The sequence below is a fragment of the Seriola aureovittata genome, chromosome 24 (assembly GCF_021018895.1).
Source record: "Seriola aureovittata isolate HTS-2021-v1 ecotype China chromosome 24, ASM2101889v1, whole genome shotgun sequence".
Taxonomy (NCBI): domain Eukaryota; kingdom Metazoa; phylum Chordata; class Actinopteri; order Carangiformes; family Carangidae; genus Seriola; species Seriola aureovittata.
This window is the reverse complement of record NC_079387.1, coordinates 8,297,041-8,322,153: the sequence shown is the minus strand read 5'-3', so window position 1 is coordinate 8,322,153 and position 25,113 is coordinate 8,297,041. Positions and strand designations below refer to the sequence as shown.

Here is a 25,113-nt window from a genome sequence, read left to right as displayed (position 1 = left end):
GTAGAAAACTGCACAGTTCAGTCTCTAACTAAAGATAATGTTGCTGACAGACATGATTATGCTGATTTACAGCTTTTATTGTAATGCACAAAATAAATTGACTACATAAAGGAAGATGTCATGATGAGCATCTGCTCAAAACACGGATAAAAATGAATAAAATCAAAATGATTTACTTTGTCAGCATCTATTAAAGTATCTTACTGGACTTGACATTGAACACCTGTAGCAGCCCTCAGACAACAAACATTTTCATAGACTGTAAAAAGTATATCTAAGGAGGCATGACGGGTAACTACATTACACAATTCACAATAGTGCTTATTTACCAAAAGTGATGACGAGACAGTATACTATGTTGTTGTTGTTGTTAGAGATCAGTGTTTGTGTAGTTATTGGTTGTTTTATTTTTGGAGCCTCTCTGTGTTTCTTCAGACATCCGGTGGAAGTTTAAGGGCACTACATTGTTTGTTTGTTTGTTTGTTTGTTTACTAAAACATCAATGTTTTAAAAAGAGTGTGTGTGTGTGTGTGTGTGTGTGTGTGTGTGTGTGTGTGTGTGTGTGTGTGTGTGTGTGTGTGCGCGCGTGTGTGTGTGAGAGAGAGGACTTGAGGCCGGAGGGGTGGGTCTCGTGCTGACCTACGCCGTGACGCTGATAGGAAACGTCCAGTGGACCGTGTGGAGAACACGGTGAGGACGGAGCCGCCGGTTTCATGTCCGTGTGTTCCCGCTGCGTCAGGTCGGGAGCCGCAGGGAGAGATCCACACACACGGCGTCCTGACGTCAGAGATCGGCCTCCACGACCTGCGTCAGAGGATGTCCATCATTCCCCAGGTAGAGATGACGCGTGGGTATTTAATTTTTTGAACATGCTTGTTAGAATTGAGCAATGTTATTATCGAACAGGGGATGAAGTTGAAGTGACTCTGTAATCAGCTGTTTTACTGAGGTGTGATTGAGTTTCTGTATTTATTTCTGTTTGGACTCCTACATGTATTTAACAGCTGTGATGAAGTGAAGAAATAAGCAGAAACTCAGTCAGTTTTAACATGAAATGAGTTTGTTTCATGTTAGTGTTGGAAAACTCCCGAGTTTTGATGTTTCTTTAGACAGCAAGTGATTTGCATCAAGTCAAAGTGCGCATTTGACGGCAGTACTGTGTTAAATTAAATAAAACATGGCAGTGATAGAGAATAGACTGAGTGCACAATAGCTACATTCAAATGCTGAATAAAAGTGATGGTGATTAGAGGGGACAAAACCAAGCAAACATAGAAACTGACCATGAGGAGCTGTGCAGAATAAAAGGGCCAAGAGACGAGTGATTATTAAGAATGTGTATATTTATCATACTGTCTCACAATCAAGCAGTATGCATTATTTACACTATGTTTTTATGGCATTATAATAAGGCAAAAAAATAGGATATAGTAAGGCATAAAATTTCATAGAATAGTAAGTAAGTAAGCCGAAGAGCAGGAGAAGCCCCACATGCTCAAGCTTGCCAGTTTTATTAAACATTTTGGAATTTTACTATATTACTATATTAGATTATTACAGAAATTGGATTACTATATGAATATATTTCATTAGCTGCTGTCAAGTAAATGTCAGTAGGCAGGAAATGTATTCATTTAGTGATCCAATTTCTGTAATAATCTAATATAGTAAGAATCTTATGTTCGGTTTCATACCCCCCCCCCCACTTGTGATTCTCCAGAAATTTGGAGGGGGACAAGGCCGCCCTCCTTTCCCATCGCTGTGCTGCTGTCAAAACTGCCAATGACTGGATTCAAACCGGACATTTTCTACCTTATTGCCACAAACAATTCCACCACGCCACCAACCCCGCTCGCATTGAAAGTTGCTTTTGACATTACACTTTGAGTGTTGGACTTGAAAAGTCATGGACTGACCTGGGCTTGTACCTGTGTGGGTGTTTAACCCATTGAGCTACCAAGCCAGACAGAAATACTACGTCTTTCTCAAAGCGTGTGTTGGTCCGGAAAAGTAATAAGCTGCGATTTCAACATACAACCAAACACCCCTCTGTTTTCTACCCCACTTAGTACAATCCGGGTTCCCCCTTCTATAAATCAAATTGGATTCAACTACCACCTGTTTGACAGTCGGACCTTTCACCTTGGCTTGGCTTGGCTTGGACGGAGCTCGGATGGGAGCACATGCTACAAACATTTGGGTAAGTTCAATTCAATGAAATATCACGAAACAACTATGAAAATAAGTAACATTTAATGTCTTTGTGTAGCTCTGCCATTAACTTCCAAGTCATGTCAAAGGAAATCAGAAGGAAGTAGTAGTAGTAGTATTAATTGAAATTTTTTTTTTTTTTTAATTATGTCTTTATTTGGAATGGACAGAGAGTACATCTACATGGTATCAACAATACAGCGGCAGTAAATGCCATTCCAGGTTGCCCAGATTAGATCGCTTAGGAAAAATTCTGATACATCTTAGTAAAAGGTAGATCAGTTAACTATGTACAGAACCCATGGGGGGGGGGGGGGGCCTGCCGCCGCTGTCATAGAAATAATCCTCGAAAACAAGTCATAAATTAAATGAGTAAATTACAAAGCAATATTACCAGTGAGATCATATAAAGTCTGCTCTCGTGGGGGCAATGAATGAAATCCAGTTGTTCCAGATTTGGTAAAATTTGTCCTTTTGAAGTCTTAGTTGATAGGTCAGTTTTTCCATCCTATATATCTCCAGAATAATTCCAATCCAGTCATCTAGAGTAGGCGGAACCGGGCTTAACCATCTTCTCGTAACTGATTTCTTACTTGCCATCAAAAGAATTTGCAGCAGTTTTATCTCTCTCTTACATTGAAAAGAGGGGACATAACTCAGGTACAGGACATCAAAACTCAGAGGTATTTGATTGGTAAAGATTTTGCTTAAAGAAACCCTGATATCCCTCCAGAAAGCTTTTAACTTGGGGCAATCCCAGAAGATATGGTAGTGGTTTGCAGCAGCCGAGCCACATTGCCTCCAGCACGGCATAGCTGTCCCTTTGTACATCTCCTGATATGGTGTTCTGAAAAATCTAATAATATTCTTCCAGCAATGTTCTCTCCAGTCCATAGAAGTGGTTGTTGTCCACTGGAAGGACCAGATATTATCCCAAGCCTCCTCAGAAATCTCAATCCCAGATTCCACTTCCCATTTATCTTTAATGTACTGAGTGTTATTATTGTTGGCGTTGGAGAGAGCTATGTATAGCTTTGAGATTGATTTAGAAGGGATCATGGTCATAGCCCTTTTCAGAATGTGGTAAAATAATAATTGCTGATATCTCACCCGTGTCATTGATTTCTAAAAATCCTTTTATTTCTTCCTTTATATTACAAATTATGGCAGGGTCATTGAATATGTATGAATTGAATTTCCAGAGGGTGTTTCGTTTTTTCCTAGCCACCTGCAGAGATATAGAAATAGGACTATGATCCGATAGATCCCTCGTTAGTATATCGCAATCTTTAATCTTGAACCTATCCACCTTGAACATAAAAAAATAATCCAGCCTAGCATAGACTTTGAATGAACCAGAGTAGTGAGTGTAATCTTTGGCAGACGGGTACAGATCTCTCCACACATCCATAATCCCCATTTCTACTATATAGGAGTTGATTTTCCTTATAAGTGGATTTGTATGATTCGTCGGGTTGGATGAGTCTAGTTTGGGATCCAGTCTAAAATTAAAGTCCCCCCCACGGACAACCGTGCCCTGAGAGTCCACCATTAAATCAAAAATATTCCTATAAAATACCCAGTCACTCCCAGGTGGAGCGTACACATTTAGTATTGTAATTTCAGAGCCCTCTATCTTTCCTATTACCCTGACAAATCTGCCTTCCTCATCGCTGATTTCTGAGATATGTTCATAGTTAAGTGTACCAGAAATAAGTATTGCCACTCCCCTCTTATGTTTGGATTTGACAGATGAAGAAAATACATATTTAAAACCCTTTCTCTTTAACCTCAAATGATCTGTTTGGTTCATGTGTGTCTCCTGAAGTAGGGCAATCTGGGCTCTTTCTTTCTTTCTTTAATTTAGATAAAATCATATTCATCTTGATCATATTCAGAACCCCATTTACGTTAAAGGAAATAATTTTCACTGGATCAATTTGCATGTATTTGTATTAGCTGACAGCAAAGCATTCCCTCACAGCAGCAGGCCAGCCCCCTCCCAAAGAAAAACAAAACAAAAGCAAAGGCAGAAAACAACAACGAACGGAATAAGTGCAGAACGAACAGAAGTGTATGGTGTGTAACTGAAGCAAAAAGGCTCCTAACCAAACTTCCAGCAGTGAATCACTTCCACTGCTTCCCTTAGTCTTTGAAGGAATACCCCTACTTGCTCCCTGAGATAGGGGGCCTTCCGTTGTGATGACGCCCTCAGAAAGGAGAATCCTCACCCGTATTGGCTCGACATTACTTAAATTTTTATCATATCGTCCAAATCCCAAACATATCTTGATATTAGTTCTCTTCCCTTCTGTATACTTGCAGTCTCTCCTTGTATCCTTCAGCTCCCCTGTTCCGCCGCGGGCGCCGGTCCCACGTCCCCCGCCACGAAGACCATCTCTGTAGTTTCTCTCTGGGGGTTGCCGGTGGTTTAATCACTCTCACCGGGAGCCCCCGACTCGCCAGGTCTGCCGTCGCCTCCTCCACCGAGTTGTAGATTTTCACTCCTTCCTCAAAAAACACTTTCAGGCGGGCAGGGTAGAGGGTTCGGAACCGCAGGTTCTTCTCTTTTAGGATCCTCCGCGCCTCAGCATACTCCTTCCTCATGGCCATGATCTCCGGAGGGTAGTCGTGGTCGACGTTTATCTTGTTGTTGTTGTTGTTCCATGTGAAACCTTTCTTCTGCCAGGCCAATCTGAGCACTTCTTCTTCTTTTACAGTGAAGCACAGAAACTTTACCAGGATCGATCTGGGCTGGGGGGGGGATAACGCTCTATGCGCCCTCTGGATCTGTAGTGCCGTTGACGGGGGGATGTTTAAATTCTCCCGGAGTAGCTTCTCCACAAACTGGATCATAGACTGTGATCCCGACTCCGCTCCCTCCGGAACCCCGTATAGTCTGAGTGTCTCCCTCCTCGAGTAGGCCTCCATCGCTGTCAATTTCAGTTGAAGTTTTTCCTGTGTTGTTATCATCTCGGCTAGTATCTCGTCTATGCTTTGGAGCTTATCTTCATGCCCAGCGATCCCGGCTTCCACTTCGTTAAGCCTTGTGTTTGTTTTGTCCAGCTCACCTCTGATGTCTTGTAGTTGTATTTTCATGTCCTTTCGGAATTCTTTCACCTCATTCCCAACGCCTCTTAGCACTTTCAGGATCTTCATCAAGTTCACCGGTTCCTCCTCCTCCTCTTCTGTATCAGCGCCGTCGTAGCTAGGAGCGGGGGAAGCACCCCGGCTAGCCCCGGGAGAGCTAACGTTAGCTTCTTCTGTTAGCTGCATCTCGTCGTCTCCAACTCGTTCGATAAATGACTTTTTTTCCTTTCCTGTTCTTTTTGGACGCCATCTGTGCCCCTTTCCTTTCTTTTCGTACAATTCGCTAGATAGTTAATTCACTTTGGGGCAGTTTTATTAACTCTTGTCGAGAGCTCTCTCGCTAAGCTGCCATCCCCTCTAGACCCGAACCGGAAGTCATATTAATTGAAATTTAATTTCTCTGTTGACTTTCAAACATCTGAACTGGTGATATCATTGATAGGAAATGTAGGAAAAGGCAAAGAAAAATCAAAACAAAGAGGGGAAGACAGCCTGTGGTGCTTTAGTCAGAAAGCACTTCTCTGTTCATTCAGCAGCCTGGACAGAAGACAGACTTATATAAATGACATTGACAAAACATATTATATTTTCTGACAGTTAAGAGATAAGGCTTTGCAGAAAACAGTGTGTATCTTTGCTTGTGCAGTAGTTTGTTGCAGTGGCATGAGGAGGATTACATGGTCTTTGCTTCATTTATCCATTACTTCTTTTTTCTTTCTGTTATTCATGTATCTTAACATTCCAAATATTCACTTATTCCTCTCTGGGCTTTTCTGTATCTTGTTATCTTATCACCACCAATGACCTCAATCACTTCCAGGAACTCAGTCAGTTTTTCGTTGGTGCAGTGGTTAGCCCTGTCGCCTCTCAGCGAGAAGGTTCCGGGTTCCAGTCCTGGCTCGGCCGTGCGATCTCTTTGTGTGGAGTTTGCATGTTCTCCCTGTGCCAGTGTGGGTTCTCTCCGGGTGCTCCGGCTTCCTCCCACAGTCCAAAGACATTTAAATGGGGACTAGGCTAATTGGATACTCTAAATTGACCATAGGTGTGGCTGTGAGTTTGAATGATTGTCTTTCTCTGTGTTTGCTCTGCGATGGACTGGCGACCTGTCCAGGGTGTACCCCGCCTCTCGCCCGCAAGGATAAGCAGTAGAAAATGAAAAAAATGAACATATATCACTGCAGCTCAAACATTTTCTACCACGTCAAAACACTTACATTTGGTTTATTTCTTCTTACAGGCGGAGACGGCTGTTTCTCAATATCACACTCAACTGCGTGAGGACTGTGACCGTCTGCAGAGCGGTGAGAGGGTTTCTTTTATCTTCACATGTTTTATTCTTACACAAAATGCTCACTTTTTAATCCTGTGGCTTTCACTCTTATACCAGGAGAGAGAGACAGAGAGTGTGTTGGTCCCAGAAAAGAAGTAAGATCAAACCATATTTGAACTCTCAATCTCTCAGTCTGTAGAGTAGCCCTCTAACCCCTTAAGCTACTCAGTTAGAGACTCAGGGGTTGAGAGTTAAAATATGGTTTGATCTTACTACTTTTTGGGACCAACACACAGAGGAAAGACTGAAAAGGTTTGAGAAAGATGTGCTCTTCATCTCTGGCAGAGTGGCTTCAGGAGTCAGACGGCTACTCTACAGACTCAGAGGTTGTGGGTTTGTATCTGGTTTGATCTTACTACTTTTTGGGAAAAAGATACTGTATGTATCTCTGACCGAGCGGCTTCAGGAGTCAGAGGGCTACTCTACAGAGTGAGCGGTTTTGGGTGAAGTGAAAAAAACAACATAGTATACTATGACAAAAAAAAAGCGAAAAAACAACATAGTTTAATAAGACATAAAAACATCCAAAAAGTTATAGTATAGTAAGGTATGGAGACGTCATAGTATAGTAAGGCCTTAAAAGTGAAAAAATGACAGTATAATAAGGCATAAAAACATGAAGAAGTCATAGTATAGTAAGGTATAAAGATCAAATAGTATAGTAAGGTCTTAAGGTGAAAAAACAAAATGTTATAGTGAGGCATAAAAACATCCAAAAAGGTCATAGTATATTTAGGTATAAAGGCGTCATAGTAAAGTAAGGCCAGAAAAGTCGGAAGATCAAACCAAGTTTGAACTCTCAACTTCTGATTCTAACCCCTCTAGCCACTCTGTCAGAGACAAAGAGCAGCTCATTTTCAAAGCTTTTCAGTCTTTCCTCTGTGTGTTCGTCCAGAAAAGTAGTAAGATGAAACCAGATTTAAACTCTCAACCTCTCAGTCTGTACAGTTAGCCCTTTAATCCCTGAAGCCACTTGGTTTGAGACAAAGTCAAGATCTGTCTTAAAGTTTTTTGGTCTTTCCTCTGTGTGTTGGTCCCCAAAAAGTAGTAAGATCAAACCAGGTTTTGAAGTCTCAACTTCTGAGTCTATATAGTAGCCCTCTAACCCCTGAAGCCACTCTGTCAGAGACAAAGAGCAGCTCTTTTTCAAAGCTTTTCAGTCTTTCCTCTGTGTTCTGCAAGCCACGTTTGGACCCAAAGAAAAGGTCAGAGGTGTTTCATGTGATGTTTAAAGGGAAGCTGATGTTGTTTGTTCTGGTGTGTCAGGTCGGGCTCACGGGGAGAACCGGTGCAGGGAAAAGCTCCTCGGTCTCAGCTCTGTTCCGCCTGTTGGAGCCTCAGGGAAAGATCTACTTGGACGGTATCCTGACCTCAGAGATTGGCCTCTGTGACCTCCGCCAGAGGATGTCCATCATTCCTCAGGTTCCTGTGTGTCAGGAGGACAGCGAACCCTTTTAAAATTAAAGCTTTTATCGGTGATGAGCGGCTCGATTCAGCGGCCGAGCGCCAGGAAACGAGTCGACCGAAAACAAGCCGGTGTGTTTGGATCTTTTAAACAGACATGGGTCTTTACTTTGTTTTGAATTCTTTCATTGTGCTTTCTTAGCTGACATTGTCTTAATCAACTACAGGAATAAATGAAGCAACTGTCACCTTAACTTTGAACTCTTTATATGACTTAAGTGATTAGTTTTGGAAATGTCTGGTATTTGGACTAGATGTGTAATCAGTAGTGACCTTTCAGGACCCAGTGCTGTTTACCGGCTCCATGAGGAAGAACCTGGATCCTTTCAACCAACACACGGATGAGGAACTGTGGAACGCTCTGCAAGAGGTTGGTAACAAACACACACACACACACCATGGCACAGATGTACAATAATCTGTGTGTCTTTATGGTAAATGACCCCCCCCCCCCCCCCCGTCTGTGTGTGTATATGTGCAGGAGCAGCTGAAGTCGGTCGTGGAGGAGCTGCCCAGGAAGTTGGAGACGGTTCTGGCCGAGTCGGGCTCTAACTTGAGCATGGGTCAGAGGCAGCTGGTGTGTCTGGCTGGAGCCATCCTGAGGAAGAACTGCATCCTCATCATTGACGAGGCCACGGCCAATGTGGACCCCTGGTATGAGACATGCTACACACACACACACACACACACACACAAGATTTGATTGTGGTAAAGGTTTAATTTCCTTTTGTTTCCACTGGATGACTGTCTGTGTTGTGACTGTCTGTGAACAGGAGACAAGAGACAAATCTGAGACAAGTTTGGAGAATGCATGGTGCTCACCATGGCCTCAACACCATCATAGACAGTGAGCAGATACTGGTGAGTCCTTTCCTCTGCAGATTGTAGTTTGGAGCTCATGTGGTTGAGATTTAATGTCCACAACTGCAGTCAGTGTGTGACATTAGTAGAAATACACATGTGGTATCTCTAATTTGGTAAGTGGTAGAAAGTCATCTAATGTTTTGCTTTTAGATGGCGTGAAAAAGGTTTAGTGTAGCGAGGCTTACGCTTTAGCTAAGAGGAATCAGCTCATATGATGAATGAGCTTGTTTTATTTCTAACTCTATACTTTAGGCTTCCTTATGTTGCAGCGTAGCTCCACGTGGGTGAATTAATTTTGTATTTTTTTGGCTCGTTTGTTCATGTTTGAGCGGATTCACTCCTTCAGTGAGACCGACATTGTGTCCTTGTAGCAAAACTCCCTCGCAAATAAATGTATGTGGTGGTATAGCAGATTGTGGTTCCGGTTTATTCAAGTCACATTAATACTGCAAATAATAAGTTGGTACGTCTTAATGTTTTAAAGCACGACTCTAGTGCTGAGTTTTGTGTCTTTGTTGTTGTGTTTTCCAGGTGTCGTCGGTCAGCTGCTGTCGCCCGGATGGAGGTATATGTAGTAAAGTGGCTTTACACCAGATTTGAAACTTAACACAGCAGCAAACAGCTATTTTCTATGTAAAGCACTTGTATTTATTTTTGGATATGTTCCCGTCTCTGTAAAAAGACAAACAAACACTGATCCAAATGTTACATCATGACCTCCTAGGTTGCAATCATTGAGTTATGATTTAGATATATTGTTGTGTAAAGTTTGAAAATACTGCTATAATAGTAATGTTAGGACTGATATTTCAAACCGTTTTTGTGGGTTTTCCATTCAGTTTGTTTGACATTTTAGAGCTCACCGTAGTAGTGTTAAGGTTACAAATGACTTATTGTCGGCCGCTGACTTGGACGCAGAGTACCCTTCTACATGGTGTAGGAACATGGGTAGGCATTAAAATGAGATCATTTTCATCAATCACTGAGCTACAAAAGGTTAGATGTGTTTATTTATTCTGGGTCGGTTCGGGTATCAGACAGGCCTCCCTCTGCTGTCTTTAGCGTGTATGAAATGTTGCTGCGGTGGAGTCGTACGATGGTATTGCTCCACTGCTCGCCTACTGTCATTGGTTCCCTGTTTGGTTTATTAGTCCCTCGTAATTGTGACAATCTTGTCAGGGTTTGGACAGTGTAGAAGAGATTTATGTGTTGGACTTTCACACTTAAAGATAAATTTGTCTGGTTTTGCTGTTCCCAGTTATTAGTGAAATAAATAAATTCATGTGGCAGATGATTTAATTAATATCTGTCAAAAAGGGTGTTTCATATTCATCTTTTTTTTTCCTTGCTGTGGATTGATTAAGGTGAAATCTGGGTCTGCACCAGAGGGTGTGTGTATATATGATGGTTGAGCCTGTGGTGAGTAAACTTTACATATATACATATATAAGTGTTAATAAAATATTTAATGTATGTTGTGTTTTATTTACATGACCTCTTACTTTGTGTTTTCAGTGAGTGGCGGTGAAAGAACTAGTCTGTCTCTGTCTCTGTCTCTGTCTCTGTCTCTGTCTCTGTCTCTGTCTCTGTCTCTGTCTCTGTCTCTGTCTCTGTCTCTGTCTCTGTCTCTGTCTCTGTCTCTGTCTCTGTCTCTGTCTCTGTCTCTGTCTCTGTCTCTGTCTCTGTCTCTGTCTCTGTCTCTGTCTCTGTCTCTGTCTCTGTCTCTGTCTCTGTCTCTGTCTCTGTCTCTGTCTCTGTCTCTGTCTCTGTCTCTGTCTCTGTCTCTGTCTCTGTCTCTGTCTCTGTCTCATTGTATATTATAATAAATATATATAAAAAAAAAAAGAACTTTATTGAAGAAAACATTTTTATTAAATATACTAAGTCAAAAACAGCAACACTGCTAGATGCAACAACAGAGTATCTGACATCTACTTAAACATAAGACTTTGGTTGCTGATTCCTAAGTATATCTTTTGCCCATAAGATATACTTAGGAATCAGCAACCAAAGTCTTACGTTTAAGTAGATGTCAGATACTCTGTTGTTGCATCTAGCAGTGTTGCTGTTTTTGACTTAGTAACACATCTCCATACCACAATTAGCAGTTGGTTGGTTCCTTCTTCTCTTTCCCCCATGGTTTGAGCAGGAATGGGCTTGGTGTCATCAGCAAGGGGCTCTTGGTGCTGGTGGAGGAAAAGGCAGAAGGTAAATGCTTGTGATAGTGTTACCTACAGCTTTTCAACACTTACCTTTCATTGTTGGTGACACCACAGCTCCTAAAAATAAAATAAAAAAAAAAATAGTAATTAGATGATTTGGGTTTAACACACCTGCAAACAATACATAAATAAAAGCAGTTGTATTTGCCGACATGTGAAGTGACTTACCAGAGTGTTTGCAGAGAGCACCCTTCAGTCTTTGCTTCATCCTACACAGCTGTGAGCAATGAAGCACACGGCAGAGACAATGAGTGCAATGGCTGCCGCCTGCTGTAGACAGAGTGAACAAATGTTAGAATCACTTACAGGAAAGGAGCAGGGCAGGTCCTCAGTGTTTGCTGTGAGCAATGAGGGTAAAAGACTTACCGGAGAAAGAAGTTAGCCTTCAGCCATGTCTTCAGTTTTTGCTGTGAGGAAGGAAGCAGAGAAAGAAGTTAGCAGGGCCTCAGTGTTTGCTGTGAGCATGAAACACACGGCAGAGACAATGAGTGCAATGGCTGCCGCCTGCTGTAGACAGAGTGAACAAATGTTAGAAACACTTACAGGAAAGGAGCAGGGCAGGTCTTCACCCATGCCTTCAGTTTTTGCTGTCCAAGCCATCGTTTGCTGTGAGGAAGGAAGCAGAGAAAGAAGTTAGCAGGGCCTCGGTGTTTGCTGTGAGCAATGAAACACACAGTACAGACAATGAGGGTAAAAGACTTACCGGAGAAAGAAGTTAGCCTTCACCCGTGTCTTCGGTTTTTGCTGTGAGAAAGGAAGCAGAGACAATGAGGTTAGCAGGGCCTCGGTGTTTGCTGTGAGCCATGAAACACACGGCAGAGACAATGAGGGTAAAAGACTTACCGGAAAAAGAAGCTCGGTGGACCTGCACATCTTCACCCGTGCCTTCGGTTTTTGCTGTGAGGAAGGAAGCAGAGAAAGAAGTTAGCAGGGCCTCGGTGTTTGCTGTGAGCGATGAAACACACGGCAGAGACAATGAGGGTAAAACACTTACCACAGAAAGGAGTTAGCTAGCAGGTCCTCAGTGTTTGCTGTGAGCCATGAAACACACAGCACACGTCAGTCTTCACACAAGGACTGACACACCGGCACTGCTGCTCAAGTAGCACACTGCTGATTGCTCACACCTGTGAACGGCCAATCGCATCTCCTCACTGGGCGGTGCCTCTGTGACACTCCTAATTGCACACAGCACCCAGGGCTGCGCCTCGTTGACGCTCCTAATTGGATCCTCCTGCATCGATACAAACAAAGTCAACCTCTTGCAACAGAGAAAGTATGTAAACACTTGATAATTTGCACAAAGCTGAAAAAGTCACTTTACCTCTGGAACTACATTCACCCACTACACATTCTGTACAATGACAGCAGACACCGTGAACTTTTAAGCAACATCTCCATTATACTACAGTAGAAGGAAACTGTCAAAATTTTCTCACATAAAAGTACAAAGTAAGTCACTTACATATGGGGGGGGGGGGGGGGGGGGGTGATATAGATGACCTGAACAAAATAACACAAACACCTTGACACCACAGCTACAATCCTCTCGGAGCATGACTTTAGTCTTGCGTATCAGTTATCTGCCTCCTGAACTCTGTATGAGCCCTGAACAAACAGCATCACTCCATCCACACCACAAGCCAAATGAGATTCAAGCACTTGTTACATCCACTGTCAATGTTCAATACAATGATTCCTCTTCCGTTATCTCACAGACACATAAAGATCACACCACAAACATGCTCACATCTTTGGTTCCCTCACACACTTCATACTACATGATGCACGTGTAAGTGTGTGAGACGCTTCTCACCAAATAGTCCTTCGAGGTAAGACATCTCCAATTGGACCCTCTGTATTCATACATCAAAACTTCTCTTCCCCCATCTCACAGTTGATGAGCAGCTGGACCTACCACACCACAACAAAACAAACAAACAAACAAACAAACATCAGCAAACCAATGGTGCCACTACATACACTGAACTGGACATTTCACAGTGTGCACCTTTACTGCCTCTCATCCATGTCACTTCTACTGCTAGACAGCTCAAATACAGCACACACACAAGTCAAAGATACATACATACGTTTCACACAAGCCAAGGACTGTAGACTTTGGTTGTTGATCTCAAATAGTCATGCTTCTTCTTCTTCTTCTTCTTCTTCTTCTTCTTCTTCTAGCAGTAAAAACAAACAAGACAGGGGCTATGTTGTTACATCACCTACTGCAGAGTAAAAAAAAAAAAAAAAACTATTTCCACTCTGTTCAAAAGAACCAATGGACACATCTCAGTGTGAGCTGACACAGTAAGGACATCGAGTGTAAGATGGTGAATAAACTAAGAGCTACAGAGTTCATGTAACACATGAAGTTGTACATGCAATATACTGAATGACTTCTATCTCACCTGACATCAGGTAACACTTAACTGGGCGGCTCCGGTATCAGCACCACCATCTTACAAGGACTCCTGTAGAAGAAACAAGACAAAACCAACAGGCCTTGTTCAAAAAAAAAAAAAAAAATATATATATATATATATAAATAACAACAACAACAATAATAATATAAGATTGTCCAAGTTCTGTACCTTACTACACTATGACATTTTTAAAACATATTATACTGAGGACCCCCCCCCCCCCCCCCCCCTCCCTCCTAATATAAAAGCAGAGTGACAAGATTGCAGTCCAGGTGGGTTCACAGAGCGGAATAAACTCCATCACCTTATCTGCTTCTCGCTGCTAATCCAATTATTCAAAGTGTCCAGACCGCCGCCTTGTTCACGCAAGCTTTCCTCTGTGTGTTGGTCCCGAAAAGTAGTAAGATCAAACCATATTTTAACTCTCAACCTCTGAGTCTATAGAGTAGCCTTCTTTTCTGGGACCAACACACTCTCACTCTCACTCTCTCTCTCTCTCCTCTCTCTCTCTCCTCTCTCTCTCTCTCTCTCTCTCCTCTCTCTCTCTCTCTCTCTCTCTCTCTCTCCTAGTATAAGAGTGAAAGCCACAGGATTGAAAAGTGAGCATTTTGTGTAAGAATAAAACGTGAAGATAAAAGAAACCCTCTCACCGCTCTGCAGACGGTCACGGTCCTCACGCAGTTGAAGAAACGCCTGTAAGAAGAAATAAACCAAATGTAAATGTTTTGACGTGGGAGGAAGCCGGAGTACCCGGGGAGAACATGCGAACTCCACGCAAAAAGATCGCACGGCCGAGCCTCGAACCGGGAACCCTCTCGATGAGAGGCGACAGCGCTAACCGCTGCGCCAACGAAAAACTGACTGAGTTCCTGGAAGTGATTGAGGTCATTGGTGCTGATAAGATAACAAGATACAGAAAAGGTTGCAGCCCAGAGAGGAATAAGTGAATATTTGGAATGTTAAGATACATGAATAAAATGAAGAAAGAAGAAGCGGTAATGGATAAATGAAGCAAAGACCATGTAATCCTCCTCATGCCACCGCAACAAACTACTGCACAAGCAAAGACACACTTAACTGTCAGAAAATATAATATGTTTTGTCAATGTCTTCTGTCCAGGCTGCCGAATGAACAGAGAAGCGCTTTCTGACTAAAGCACCGCAGGCCGTCTTCCCCTCTTTGTTTTGATTTTCCTTTGCCTTTTCCTACATTTTCTATCAATGATATCACCAGTTCAGATGCTTGAAAGTCAACAGAGAAATTACATTTCAATTATTAATACTACTACTACTACGATTTCCTTTGACATGACTTGGAAGTTAATGGCAAAGCTACACAAAGTTGTTTCGTGATATTTCATTGAATTGAACTCACCCAAATGTTTGTAGCGTGTGCTCGCGTCCGAGCTCCGTCCAAGCCGAGGTGTAAGGTCAGACTGTCAAACAGGTGGTGATTGAATCCGATTTGATTTATACAAGGGGGAACCCGGATTGTACTAAGTGGGGTGTTTGGTTGTATGTTGAAATCTCAGCTTACTACTTTTCGTAACGTAAGAGTCTTACTATATTAGATTATTACAGAAATTGGATCACTAAATGAATACATTTCCTGCCTACTGACATTTACTTGACAGCAGCTAATGAAATATATTCATATGTAATAATCTAATATAGTAAAATTCCAAAATGTTTAATAAAACTGGCAAGCTTGAGCATGTGGGGCTTCTCCTGCTCTTCGGCTTACTTACTTACTTACTTACTTACTTACTAACTATAATATCATATTTTTTTGCCTTATTATAATGCCATAAAAACATAGTGTAAATAATGCATACTGCTTGATTGTGAGACAGTATGATAAATATACACATTCTTAATAATCAGACTCCTCATGGTCAGTTTCTATGTTTGCTTGGTTTTGTCCCCTCTAATCACCATCGCTTTTATTCAGCATTTGAATGTAGCTATTGTGCACTCAGTCTATTTTCTATCACTGCCATGTTTTATTTAATTTAACACAGTACTGCTGTCTAAAGAAACATCAAAACTTGGGAGTTTTCCAACACTAACAGGAAACAAAACTGACCGGGTTTCTGCTTATTTCTTCACTTCATTACAGCTGTTAAAAACACGCAGGAGTCCAAACAGAAATAAATACACAAACTCAATCGCAGCTTCATCCCCTGTTCGATAATAACATTGCTCAATTCTAACAAGCATGTTCAAAAAATTAAATACCCACGCGTCATCTCTACCTGGGGAATGACGGACATCCTCTGACGCAGGTCGTGGAGGCCGATCTCTGACATCAGGACGCCGTCCTCCTCGAAGCAGGTTTTTATTTTGGGTTTTAAATACACTCGCCAACACAAGGACAAATGTCACCTTTTAAACTTTGTCTTGGGACTGGCAAAGATGGCGGTGTATGTGAGCCGCAAGAGGAAGGTGAAGGAGGAGTCACAGGTTGATGTGCTTCCTGTTTTTAAGAACCTGGTGAAGTCCAGACTGCCGGTAGAGTTCAGCTTCTACAGAGCAGCTCAGGACCTGCAGAGGTTCCAGCTGGTCTGGGGTCATGAGGAGCTGCTCTGCTCTGTGGCTGATGGACAGCTAGTGTTCAATTCATTGTAACGTCTGTGGAGGTTTAATATAATGTAATCTGTTTATGTACAGTTAATAAATGTTGGTTTAAAAATTCAAATCTCTGTCTGTCTGTCTCTGTCTCTCTCTCTCTGTGTCTGTCTCTCTCTCTCTCTGTCTCTCTTTGTTTCTCTGTCTCTCTCTCTTTCTCTCTATCTCGCTCTCTCTGTGTCTTTCTCTCTCTGTTTCTCTGTCTGTCTGTCTGTCTATCTCCCTCTGTCTGTGTCTCTGTCTGTCTCTCGCTGTCTCTCTCTCTGTCTGTCTGTCTGTCTGTCTGTCTGTCTGTCTATCTCTCTGTCTCTCTTTCTCTGTCTGTCTCTCTCTGTCTCTGTATCTCTGTATCTGTCTCTCTATCTCTCTGTCTCTTTCTCTCTCTGTCTGTCTGTCTCTCTTTCTCTGTCTGTCTCTGTCTCTCTCTCTGTCTGTCTCTTTCTCTCTGTGTCTGTCTGTCTCTCTCTGCCATGTGCTCCATTGCTCATAGCTGTGTAGGACAGCCTAAGTCAAACTTTACCTAAGTATCTCTCATATCACTGCTAACGCTTTCCCTGTCGTGTCTTCTTGCAGGCGACTGTCTGGACAAATCCGGGGACTCTTTCTGCAACACCAAATAATAAACTGCATTTTGCTTTTATTTTGAAAAAACAATGTGTCTGTTGGTCAACTGCTTACCTCACCGGTTTTATTGGAGTCAAGTACAAACCGCATTTGTTCTCAATTGTGTTGAGATAAAAACCTACAAAATCACCTTCTACACTCTTAACAAACACACAGCCTCTACACCGCCGAGCACATTTGCAGATTAAAAAAAACAATCCTACCCTTGCCTTTCCCCATCCCAACACAAAAGTCAATCCAAATACCACATGATTGTCTTCTAGATAAAGTAAAGACTTTTTTCCATGACTGATTCAAAAGCTAGACTGTAGGACAACCACATCACTTGCCTCATTCTGTTGGCCGCTGTGACTTTTGCATTTCACACAAAGTACAACTATTACTACCTCAAACTTTGAATTAACTACAATACACATCCAAAACAACACTTCAAACTAATGGACGCCTAAGCGTCTAAATGCAGAGGACCCATTGGAATCTTTTGGAGGAGCAGAGGCCAGGAAATCCTACACTGGGATCCATAACTGGGTACAAACTTCAAGGTAATGCTACCCATCCCCACTCATCTCTCTCTGTCTATCTGTCTCTCTCTATCTCTCGCTCTCTCTGTCTGTCGGTCTCTGTCTGTCTGTCTCTCTCTCTCTGTTTCTCTGTCTCTCTCGCTCTCTCTGTGTCTGTCTCTCTCTCTCTGTCTGTCTGTCTCTCTCTGTGTCTGTCTGTCTCTCGCTCTGTCTCTCTCTCACTCTCTGTCTGTCTCTCTCTGTCTCTGTCTGTCTCTCTGTCTGTCTGTCTCTCTCTCTCTGTCTGTCTGTCTGTCTCTCTCTATGTCTCTCTGTGTCTGTCTGTCTCTGTATCTCTGTGTCTGTCTCTCTCTGTCTCTCTATCTCTCTCTCTCTGTCTGTCTCTCTCTGTCTCTCTCTCTGAGTGTGTGCTGGGAGTGGAGGACGGTGAGAGTGTGTGAGTTTTCCGGGTAAAAAGTCGGTTTTCTCTTTCTTTTTTTCTTACTGTGTGTTATTGTTTGGTTACTGGTTTAATTGTATGGTGTTTAGTTAGTGTTTGGTGACTGTTGGTGGTGTTTGTTGGGTGTTTTTCCGTGTTTCGTGGCGGGGATGGCGTCCTCTGAGACGCCGTCCCTGTCGTTGAGACATGGAGTGAGGCTGGTGCCGCGGCCCAGCTCCACCGTGGAGCAGGTGCTGCTGGCGGTGGGAGAGCAGGTGGGCCACGGCAACATCTCGTACGCCTCCCGTATGAACAAAGCCGTGGTGGTGTTTTTAAAGGATCAGGCCTGTGTCACTCAGCTGATCGAGAGCGGTCTAAACCTGGGGGAGGAATTCATTCAGGTTTCCCCGCTGGCGGTGCCTTCAACCCGGATCACCGTGTCCGGAGTCCCTCCGTTCATCCCGAATGAAGCTCTGGAGAAAGAGCTGAAGCGCTTCGGGAGGTTCGCGAGCGGGTTCCGGTCGGTGGGTCTGGGTTGCAAGGACGCCAAGCTGAAACATGTTCAGTCTTTGAGGAGACAGGTTTACATGTTCCTCGACTCTCCCGCTCAAACGCTGGAGGTGTCTTTCCGGGTGAAGGCTGAGGAAAGTTTCTACCTGGTGTACGCCAGCTCAGGTAACATGAAGTGCTTCGAGTGTGGAGATGTGGGGCACAAGCGGGTCGCATGTCCGCACAGACAGCTCCCGGCGGCGGCTCCTGCAGCCGCTGGGGCCGCCGGCGGAGAGGGGAGCGGCGGGGGCGCTCCCACGGTGTGGGGCCGGCCTGCCGTCTCCGCGGCTCCCGGTTCCGCGGCCGTCGGCGCCGGGGCTGCCGTCTCCGCGGCTCCCGGTTCCGCGGCCGTCGGCGCCGGGGCTGCGGGTGGCGAGGACGGAGTTTTAGCTACATCCGTCGGCCCTGTATCTAAAGAACAGGTGGCTACTGACGAAGAAGAGATAATGACAGGTACTGAGGTGAGGGCAGACCGTGTAACCATGGTAACTGCGAGTCATGGAAACACTGATATGGGCGGGATAGAGCAGGGACAGGAGTGTGGTCAGGTAGGTAAAGTGGGCGGGGCAGAGCAGGGACAGGAGTGTGGTCAGGTAGGTAAAGTGGGCGGGGCAGAGCAGGGACAGGAGTGTGGTGCACAGCAGGCTGAGCTGTTACAGGCCAGTCAGGAAAGTCATGTGACTGGAATGGAGGTGGAGTCAGACTCCGACTGTCTGTCTGTCGCTGAAAGTGTCTCTCAGAGTACAGACCTGTACTCTCTGAGAGACATCAATGAGTTTCTGGACGAAACATTTGGCAGACAAGTCAATGTGAAAGATTTCTTTCCTGATGTAGGAAAGTTCATCCAGTCAGTGTCCACTCTGCAGAAGGTGGTGGGGGTGGACCTGCTGGATGACAAGAAACGATACAGACTAAAAAAACATGTCACCGCCTTAAGGAAAAGTTTGAAAAGCACCAAAAAAGTAAAAAAAATGAAATTATCCAGGTAAGCAAATAATGAACACACAACACAGGGTGTTTTCTTTTTGCTGTGTCTGTCTGTCTGTCTCCCTCCTGCTCTGTCTCTCCTCTCCTCTGATGCCGGGCTTCAGGGCGGCTTCCTTAAACATTAACGGGGGTAGAAATGCTCAGAGAAGAGCTTTGGTCACAGAGGTCGTCCGGGACAAAAGGCTGGATGTAATTTTCCTGCAAGAAACCCACAGTGACCCTCTGAATGAAGCAGACTGGGGCTTATGGTGGGGGGGGGGGCAGCATGTGCTCAGTCACGGCTCCAATTTAAGTGCTGGAGTCGCTGTTTTATTTTCCCCCAGTTTAGCAGTAAACATTTTATCCAGCACTGAGATAGAGAGGGGCAGGGGGCTCATGGTCAGAGCAGAAATAGACTCTGTTGTTTTTAACTTTATAAACATATATGCTCCTAACCACGGCCCTGAACGCCTCGTTCTCTTCCAGCTGCTGAAGGACAGACTCAGCCAGTGTAATAGGGGTGAGTGTGTTATTCTGGGGGGGGACTGGAACTGTTGTACTGACAGGGTGGACAGGACAGGACAGGAGCCCCACCCTCAGTCCTCCTCCTCTCTGGCCCAGCTGCTGAGAGAAGCTGATCTGGTGGATGTTTGGAGGATGAAGCATCCGTCAGTCAGGCAGTACTCCTGGGTCAAAGTCTCGGACGGCAGGGTCAGTGCAGCCAGGCTGGACAGACTTTACATCTCTGCTGCTTTTACAGCTCGTGTCACTAACAGCAACATCCTCCCTGTTGGTTTCACAGACCACCATCTAGTGTCAGCAGAGCTGTTTTTATCTCCCACCCAGAAATCCTCATCGTTCTGGCATTTTAATGTTAAGCTTTTACGTGACTCTACGTTTTGTGAAAATTTTAAGTACTTTTGGTTTTATTGGAAATCCAGGAAGGGGTCTTTTCCCTCCCTTAGTCAGTGGTGGGAGGTGGGCAAGGGTCAGATTAGGGTCTTCTGCCGGCAGTACTCAGCATACTCCACGGCTAACATCAGGAGGGCTGTGGAACAGCTGGAGACAGAGATCAGAGAGCTGGAGAGTGTGTCCTCAGCCGACACAGAGACTCTGGCCTCCAGAAGACAGCAGCTGAGCTCTGTCCTCCATGAGAGAGCCAAAGGAGCTCTGGTCCGAGCTCGCTTCATTTCACTGAAGGATATGGACGCTCCGACCAGCTTCTTCTTCAGCCTGGAGAGGTCCGAGGCCCAGAGGAAGCAGATGGTGTGTCTCCGCCTCCCGGACGGGAAGTTGACCTCTGACCCGGCGGAAATGAGGAGACACACGGTGGAGTATTACTCTGACCTGTTCAGGGCGGAGAGCTGCGACATGGACGCTACTGAGGAGCTGCTGGACGACCTTCCTCGGCTGAGGCCGGAGGACCGCGACACCCTCAGCTTGGACCTGTCTCTGCAGGAGCTGACCACGGCCGTCACCCACATGGCCTCTGGGAAAGCTCCAGGGATGGACGGCCTGCCGGCAGACTTTTTTAAACATTTTTGGAACTTACTGGGACACGACCTGTTGGATGTTTTTAAAGAGTCTTTTAACAAAGGGAGTCTTCCTGCTTCCTGTCGCCGTGCAGCGATTTCCCTGCTGCCCAAGAAGGGAGATTTAACGCTCCTTAAAAACTGGAGACCTGTGGCTCTCTTATGCACAGACTATAAAATTTTATCTAAGGTTTTATCCAGCAGACTGAAAGTTTTTATTGGACAATTAATTGGTCCCCATCAGTCTTACTGTGTCCCAGACAGATCCATAAGGGATAATTTGTTTTTAATGAGAGACATTTTTGACGTCTGCAAATTGTATGATTTAGATGTTGGCATTTTATCAATAGACCAAGAGAAAGCTTTTGATCGTGTAGATCACGCTTTCTTGTTTGCCACATTGCAGGCGTTTGGTGTCGGGGAGCACTTTTTGTCCTGGGTGAAATTATTGTACAGGAGTGCGTGTTGTGTGGTGAAGGTGGGGGGGGGGGGGCTGAGCCGTCCTGTAGAGGTGGGAAGGGGGATCAGGCAGGGTTGCCCTATCTCAGGACAGCTGTACAGTGTGGCCATCGAACCGCTCCTGTGCAGGCTCAGGAAGCGGCTGAGGGGTCTGCGTCTGCCTGGGCCGGCTCTCGGCCAACCTGTGGTCGTATCGGCTTATGCAGAGGACATTAACATCTTTGTCAAGGACCAGAGGGACATCAAAGAGCTTGAGGGCAGCCTAGCTCTGTACGAGAAGGCCTCTTCAGCAAGGGTAAACTGGGGGAAGAGCGAGGCATGTCTGGTGGGGGAGTGGAGCAGAGGGAACACTCCAGGCCTTCCTGGGAACCTGCAGTGGGGAAATACAGGGATGAAGGTCCTGGGGGTTCACTTAGGCAGTGAGGACAGGGAAAGGCAGAACTGGGAGGGAGTGCTGGGGAAAGTGCAAGCTAAGTTGTCTCCGCCTGACCTCGTGGAACAACTGCAGCGGCTCCTGGTGGACTTCTTTTGGACGGGATGTCATTGGGTGAGAGCGTCGGTCCTGTACCTCCCTGTGGCAGAGGGGGGGCAGGGCCTGATTGACATCAGGTCCAGAACTGCAGCCTTCAGACTGCAAGCCGCTCAGCGGCTGCTGTATGGACACTCCCCCTGCTGGTCGGCGTTGGCCCGCCTGCTACTCCAGAGAGCCGGACGGCTCGGACTGGACAAACACCTCTTTCTTTTAAAGCCAGCTGGATGTGACCTGGAAGGGCTCACACCCTTCTACAAATCGGTTTTAAACGCCTGGAGGACACTGACCGTCGCCCGACCTCCTGACCCTCGGCCGGGGAAGTGGCTCTTTGAGGAGCCTTTGTTTCACAGCGCTTTCCTGCCAGTTGCTGGGCTCTCCTCGCCCACACTGAGAGCGAAGCTCATCGAGGCTGGCGTTGTGAAGCTGGGTCACCTCACCAGGAGAACTCTGGACGAGCTGGCTGAGATGTTGGGCGTCAGGTCGTACAGGATGCTGCAGAGCCTGATAGAGAAGGTGTGGCTCTCGCTGCCCGCTCCTCTGAGGGCGTTTGCTCAGAACAGGACTATGGCCGACCAATGGTGTGAGGGACAGGACTACGTCTTTCCCTCACTGAGTGTGAGTCCTGATGTGGGGGAGTGGAGCGAGGACAGAGGCCTGCTCCTCTCCCTGAAGACTCCAGTGCTGGGCAGCTTCAGCTCCTGCACCAAGAAGCAGCTGTACCTCAGCTGCATCAAGGTGCTGAACCTCCGCTCTCTGGATGGAGTCCGGGAGTCCAGGTGGACAGAGGTGTTTGGCTCAGACTCTTCCCCTAAAGGCAGCTGGCGTCTCCTGTACAGGCCTCCTGTTGAGAAACGGATGGCCGACCTCCAGTGGAGGATCGTACATGGAGCTATAGCTACGAACAGACACGTAGCTCACTTGAACCCCAGCACTGAGGAGAACTGCCCCTTCTGCCCTGAACCAGAAACCCTCCAACATCTGGTGGTGTCCTGCCCCCGCCTGACAGGGCTGTTCCAGCTGCTGCAGGAGTGGGTGGAGCGGCTGGGAGAGACCTTCTCCCTGTCCGTCTTTGTGTACGGACCAAAGTACACTCCCAGGAAGAGACAGTCCCTGGTTTTAATTAATTTTATTTTTGCAGCGGCCAAGTTGGCGATCTGGAGGACAAGAAAAAACCAGATGAGGGGGGAAGGCTGGACTGACCCGGTCCGCTGTTTGAAAGGTTTGGTGGCAGCTCGTTTGAAAGTAGAGCGAGCGTTTTTCACACTGACCGGGAACATGAACGGGTTCAGGGCTGAGTGGGGCTTTGGGCAGCTCCTGACCTCACTGGGGGAGGACTTTTAACTTAGCTTAGCTTAGCTTAGCTTAGCTTAGCTAGTTTTACCCCTTAGTGTGTGAGAGAGTGTGTGAATGGGAGTTTTCTTGTTTTGTTTTGTTTTTGTTTTGTTTTTTTTTTTTGTTTATTTATTTATTTATTTATTTATTTATTATTATTTTCTTTCTGTTTGCAGTAACATTTTGATTATTTGACCTAGTGGAAAAGTTTAAGGACGTTATTGATATGGTCCCAAATAAAGTTGTGTTAAAAGTCAAAAGTCTCTCTCTGTCTGTCTGTCTCTATCTCGCTCTCTGTGTCTCTGTCTCTCTCTCTCTCTCTGTTTGTCTGTCTCCCTGTCTCTCTCTATCTCTCTGTGTCTGTCTCTCTCTCTCTGTGTCTCTCTCTCTCTGCCATGTGCTCCATTGCTCATAGCTGTGTAGGACAGCCTAAGTCAAACTTTACCTAAGTATCTCTCATATCACTGCTAACGCTTTCCCTGTCGTGTCTTCTTGCAGGTGACTGTCTGGACAAATCCGGGGACTCTTTCTGCAACACCAAATAATAAACTGCATTTTGCTTTTATTTTGAAAAAACAATGTGTCTGTTGGTCAACTGCTTACCTCACCGGTTTTATTGGAGTCAAGTACAAACCGCATTTGTACTCAATTGTGTTGAGATAAAAACCTACAAAATCACCTTCTACACTCTTAACAAACACACAGCCTCTACACCGCCGAGCACATTTGCAGATTAAAAAAAACAATCCTACCCTTGCCTTTCCCCATCCCAACACAAAAGTCAATGCAAATACCACATGATTGTCTTCTAGATAAAGTAAAGACTTTTTTCCATGACTGATTCAAAAGCTAGACTGTAGGACAACCACATCACTTGCCTCATTCTGTTGGCCGCTGTGACTTTTGCATTTCACACAAAGTACAACTATTATTACCTCAAACTTTGAATTAACTACAATACACATCCAAAACAACACTTCAAACTAATGGACGCCTAAGCGTCTAAATGCAGAGGACCCATTGGAATCTTTTGGAGGAGCAGAGGCCAGGAAATCCTACACTGGGATCCATAACTGGGTACAAACTTCAAGGTAATGCTACCCATCCCCACTCATCTCTCTCTGTCTGTCTGTCTCTGTCTCTCTCTATCTCTCGCTCTCTCTGTCTGTATCTCTCTATCTCTGTGTGTGTCTGTCTGTCTCTATCTCTCTCTGTTTCTCTGTCTCTCTCTCTCTCTCTGTCTGTCTCTCTCTCTCTCTCTCTCGCTCTCTCTGTCTCTCTATCTCTGTGTCTGTCTCTGTCTGTCTCTCTCTGTCTATCTGTCTCTGTCTCTCTCTATCTCTCTCGGTCTCTGTCTATCTGTCTCTCGCTCTCTCTGTCTGTCGGTCTCTGTCTGTCTGTCTCTCTCGCTCTCTCTCTGTCTGTCTCTCTGTCTCTGTGTCTCTCTCTGTCTGTCTGTCTCTCTCTCTATCTCGCTCTCTCTGTCTCTCTATCTCTGTGTCTGTCTCTGTCTGTCTCTCTCTGTCTATCTGTCTCTGTCTCTCTCTATCTCTCTCGGTCTCTGTCTATCTGTCTCTCGCTCTCTCTGTCTGTCGGTCTCTGTCTGTCTGTCTCTCTCGCTCTCTCTCTGTCTGTCTCTCTGTCTCTGTCTCTCTGTCTCTCTATCTCTCTCTCTCTGTCTGTCTCTCTGTCTGTCTCTCTCTGTCTCTGTCTCTCTCTGTCTCTCTGTCTCTCTCTATCTCTCGCTCTCTCTGTCTGTCGGTCTCTGTCTGTCTGTCTCTCTCGCTCTCTCTCTGTCTGTCTCTCTGTCTCTGTGTCTCTCTCTGTCTCTCTATCTCTCTCGGTCTCTGTCTGTCTCTCTGTCTGTCTCTCTCTGTCTCTATCTGTCTGTCTCTCTGTGTCTCTCTCTCTGTCTATCTGTCTGTCTCTCTCTCTATCTCTC

General features: G+C 45.1%; 1 protein-coding gene and 1 long non-coding RNA gene across 3 annotated transcripts; one reads left to right on the top strand and one right to left on the bottom strand.

Annotated features, from left to right (window-relative positions):
* The first annotated feature begins 615 nt into the window (after positions 1-615).
* On the top strand, positions 616-16,892 carry LOC130165660 (ATP-binding cassette sub-family C member 4-like). Of its 2 annotated transcripts, none has more exons than XM_056371113.1 (10): positions 616-834; positions 2,070-2,200; positions 6,539-6,602; positions 7,898-8,167; positions 8,376-8,465; positions 8,577-8,749; positions 8,869-8,956; positions 9,491-9,524; positions 10,324-10,378; positions 10,475-10,762. In XM_056371113.1, the coding sequence occupies exons 5-9, from the start codon at positions 8,400-8,402 to the stop codon at positions 10,362-10,364; spliced, it is 402 nt and encodes a 133-aa protein (XP_056227088.1). In that variant the 5' UTR covers positions 616-834; positions 2,070-2,200; positions 6,539-6,602; positions 7,898-8,167; positions 8,376-8,399; the 3' UTR covers positions 10,365-10,378; positions 10,475-10,762. The 2 variants fall into 2 exon arrangements, with proteins under 2 accessions (XP_056227088.1, XP_056227087.1); XM_056371112.1 differs by lacking the exon at positions 10,475-10,762 and adding an exon at positions 16,812-16,892 and having other exon boundaries at positions 617-834.
* Positions 10,990-13,724, bottom strand: LOC130165661 (uncharacterized). Its single transcript, XR_008826879.1, has 10 exons — positions 13,596-13,724; positions 13,275-13,349; positions 12,998-13,095; positions 12,176-12,415; positions 12,025-12,078; positions 11,885-11,925; positions 11,725-11,787; positions 11,548-11,588; positions 11,350-11,451; positions 10,990-11,238 (listed from the first exon to the last, which is right to left on the bottom strand). It is a non-coding gene; the product is annotated as an uncharacterized LOC130165661 (long non-coding RNA).
* Positions 16,893-25,113: the final 8,221 nt, after the last annotated feature.

Excerpts from the sequence above, each read along its gene's own strand:
- LOC130165660 (XM_056371112.1), top strand. The coding sequence starts at position 8,400 with ATGAGGAAGAACCTGGATCCTTTCAACCAACACACGGATGAGGAACTG. Across the intron at positions 8,466-8,576 it reads TGTGGAACGCTCTGCAAGAG|GAGCAGCTGAAGTCGGTCGT; the intron begins GTTGGTAACAAA and ends GTATATGTGCAG. Across the intron at positions 9,525-10,323 it reads CTGCTGTCGCCCGGATGGAG|GTGAAATCTGGGTCTGCACC; the intron begins GTATATGTAGTA and ends GGATTGATTAAG.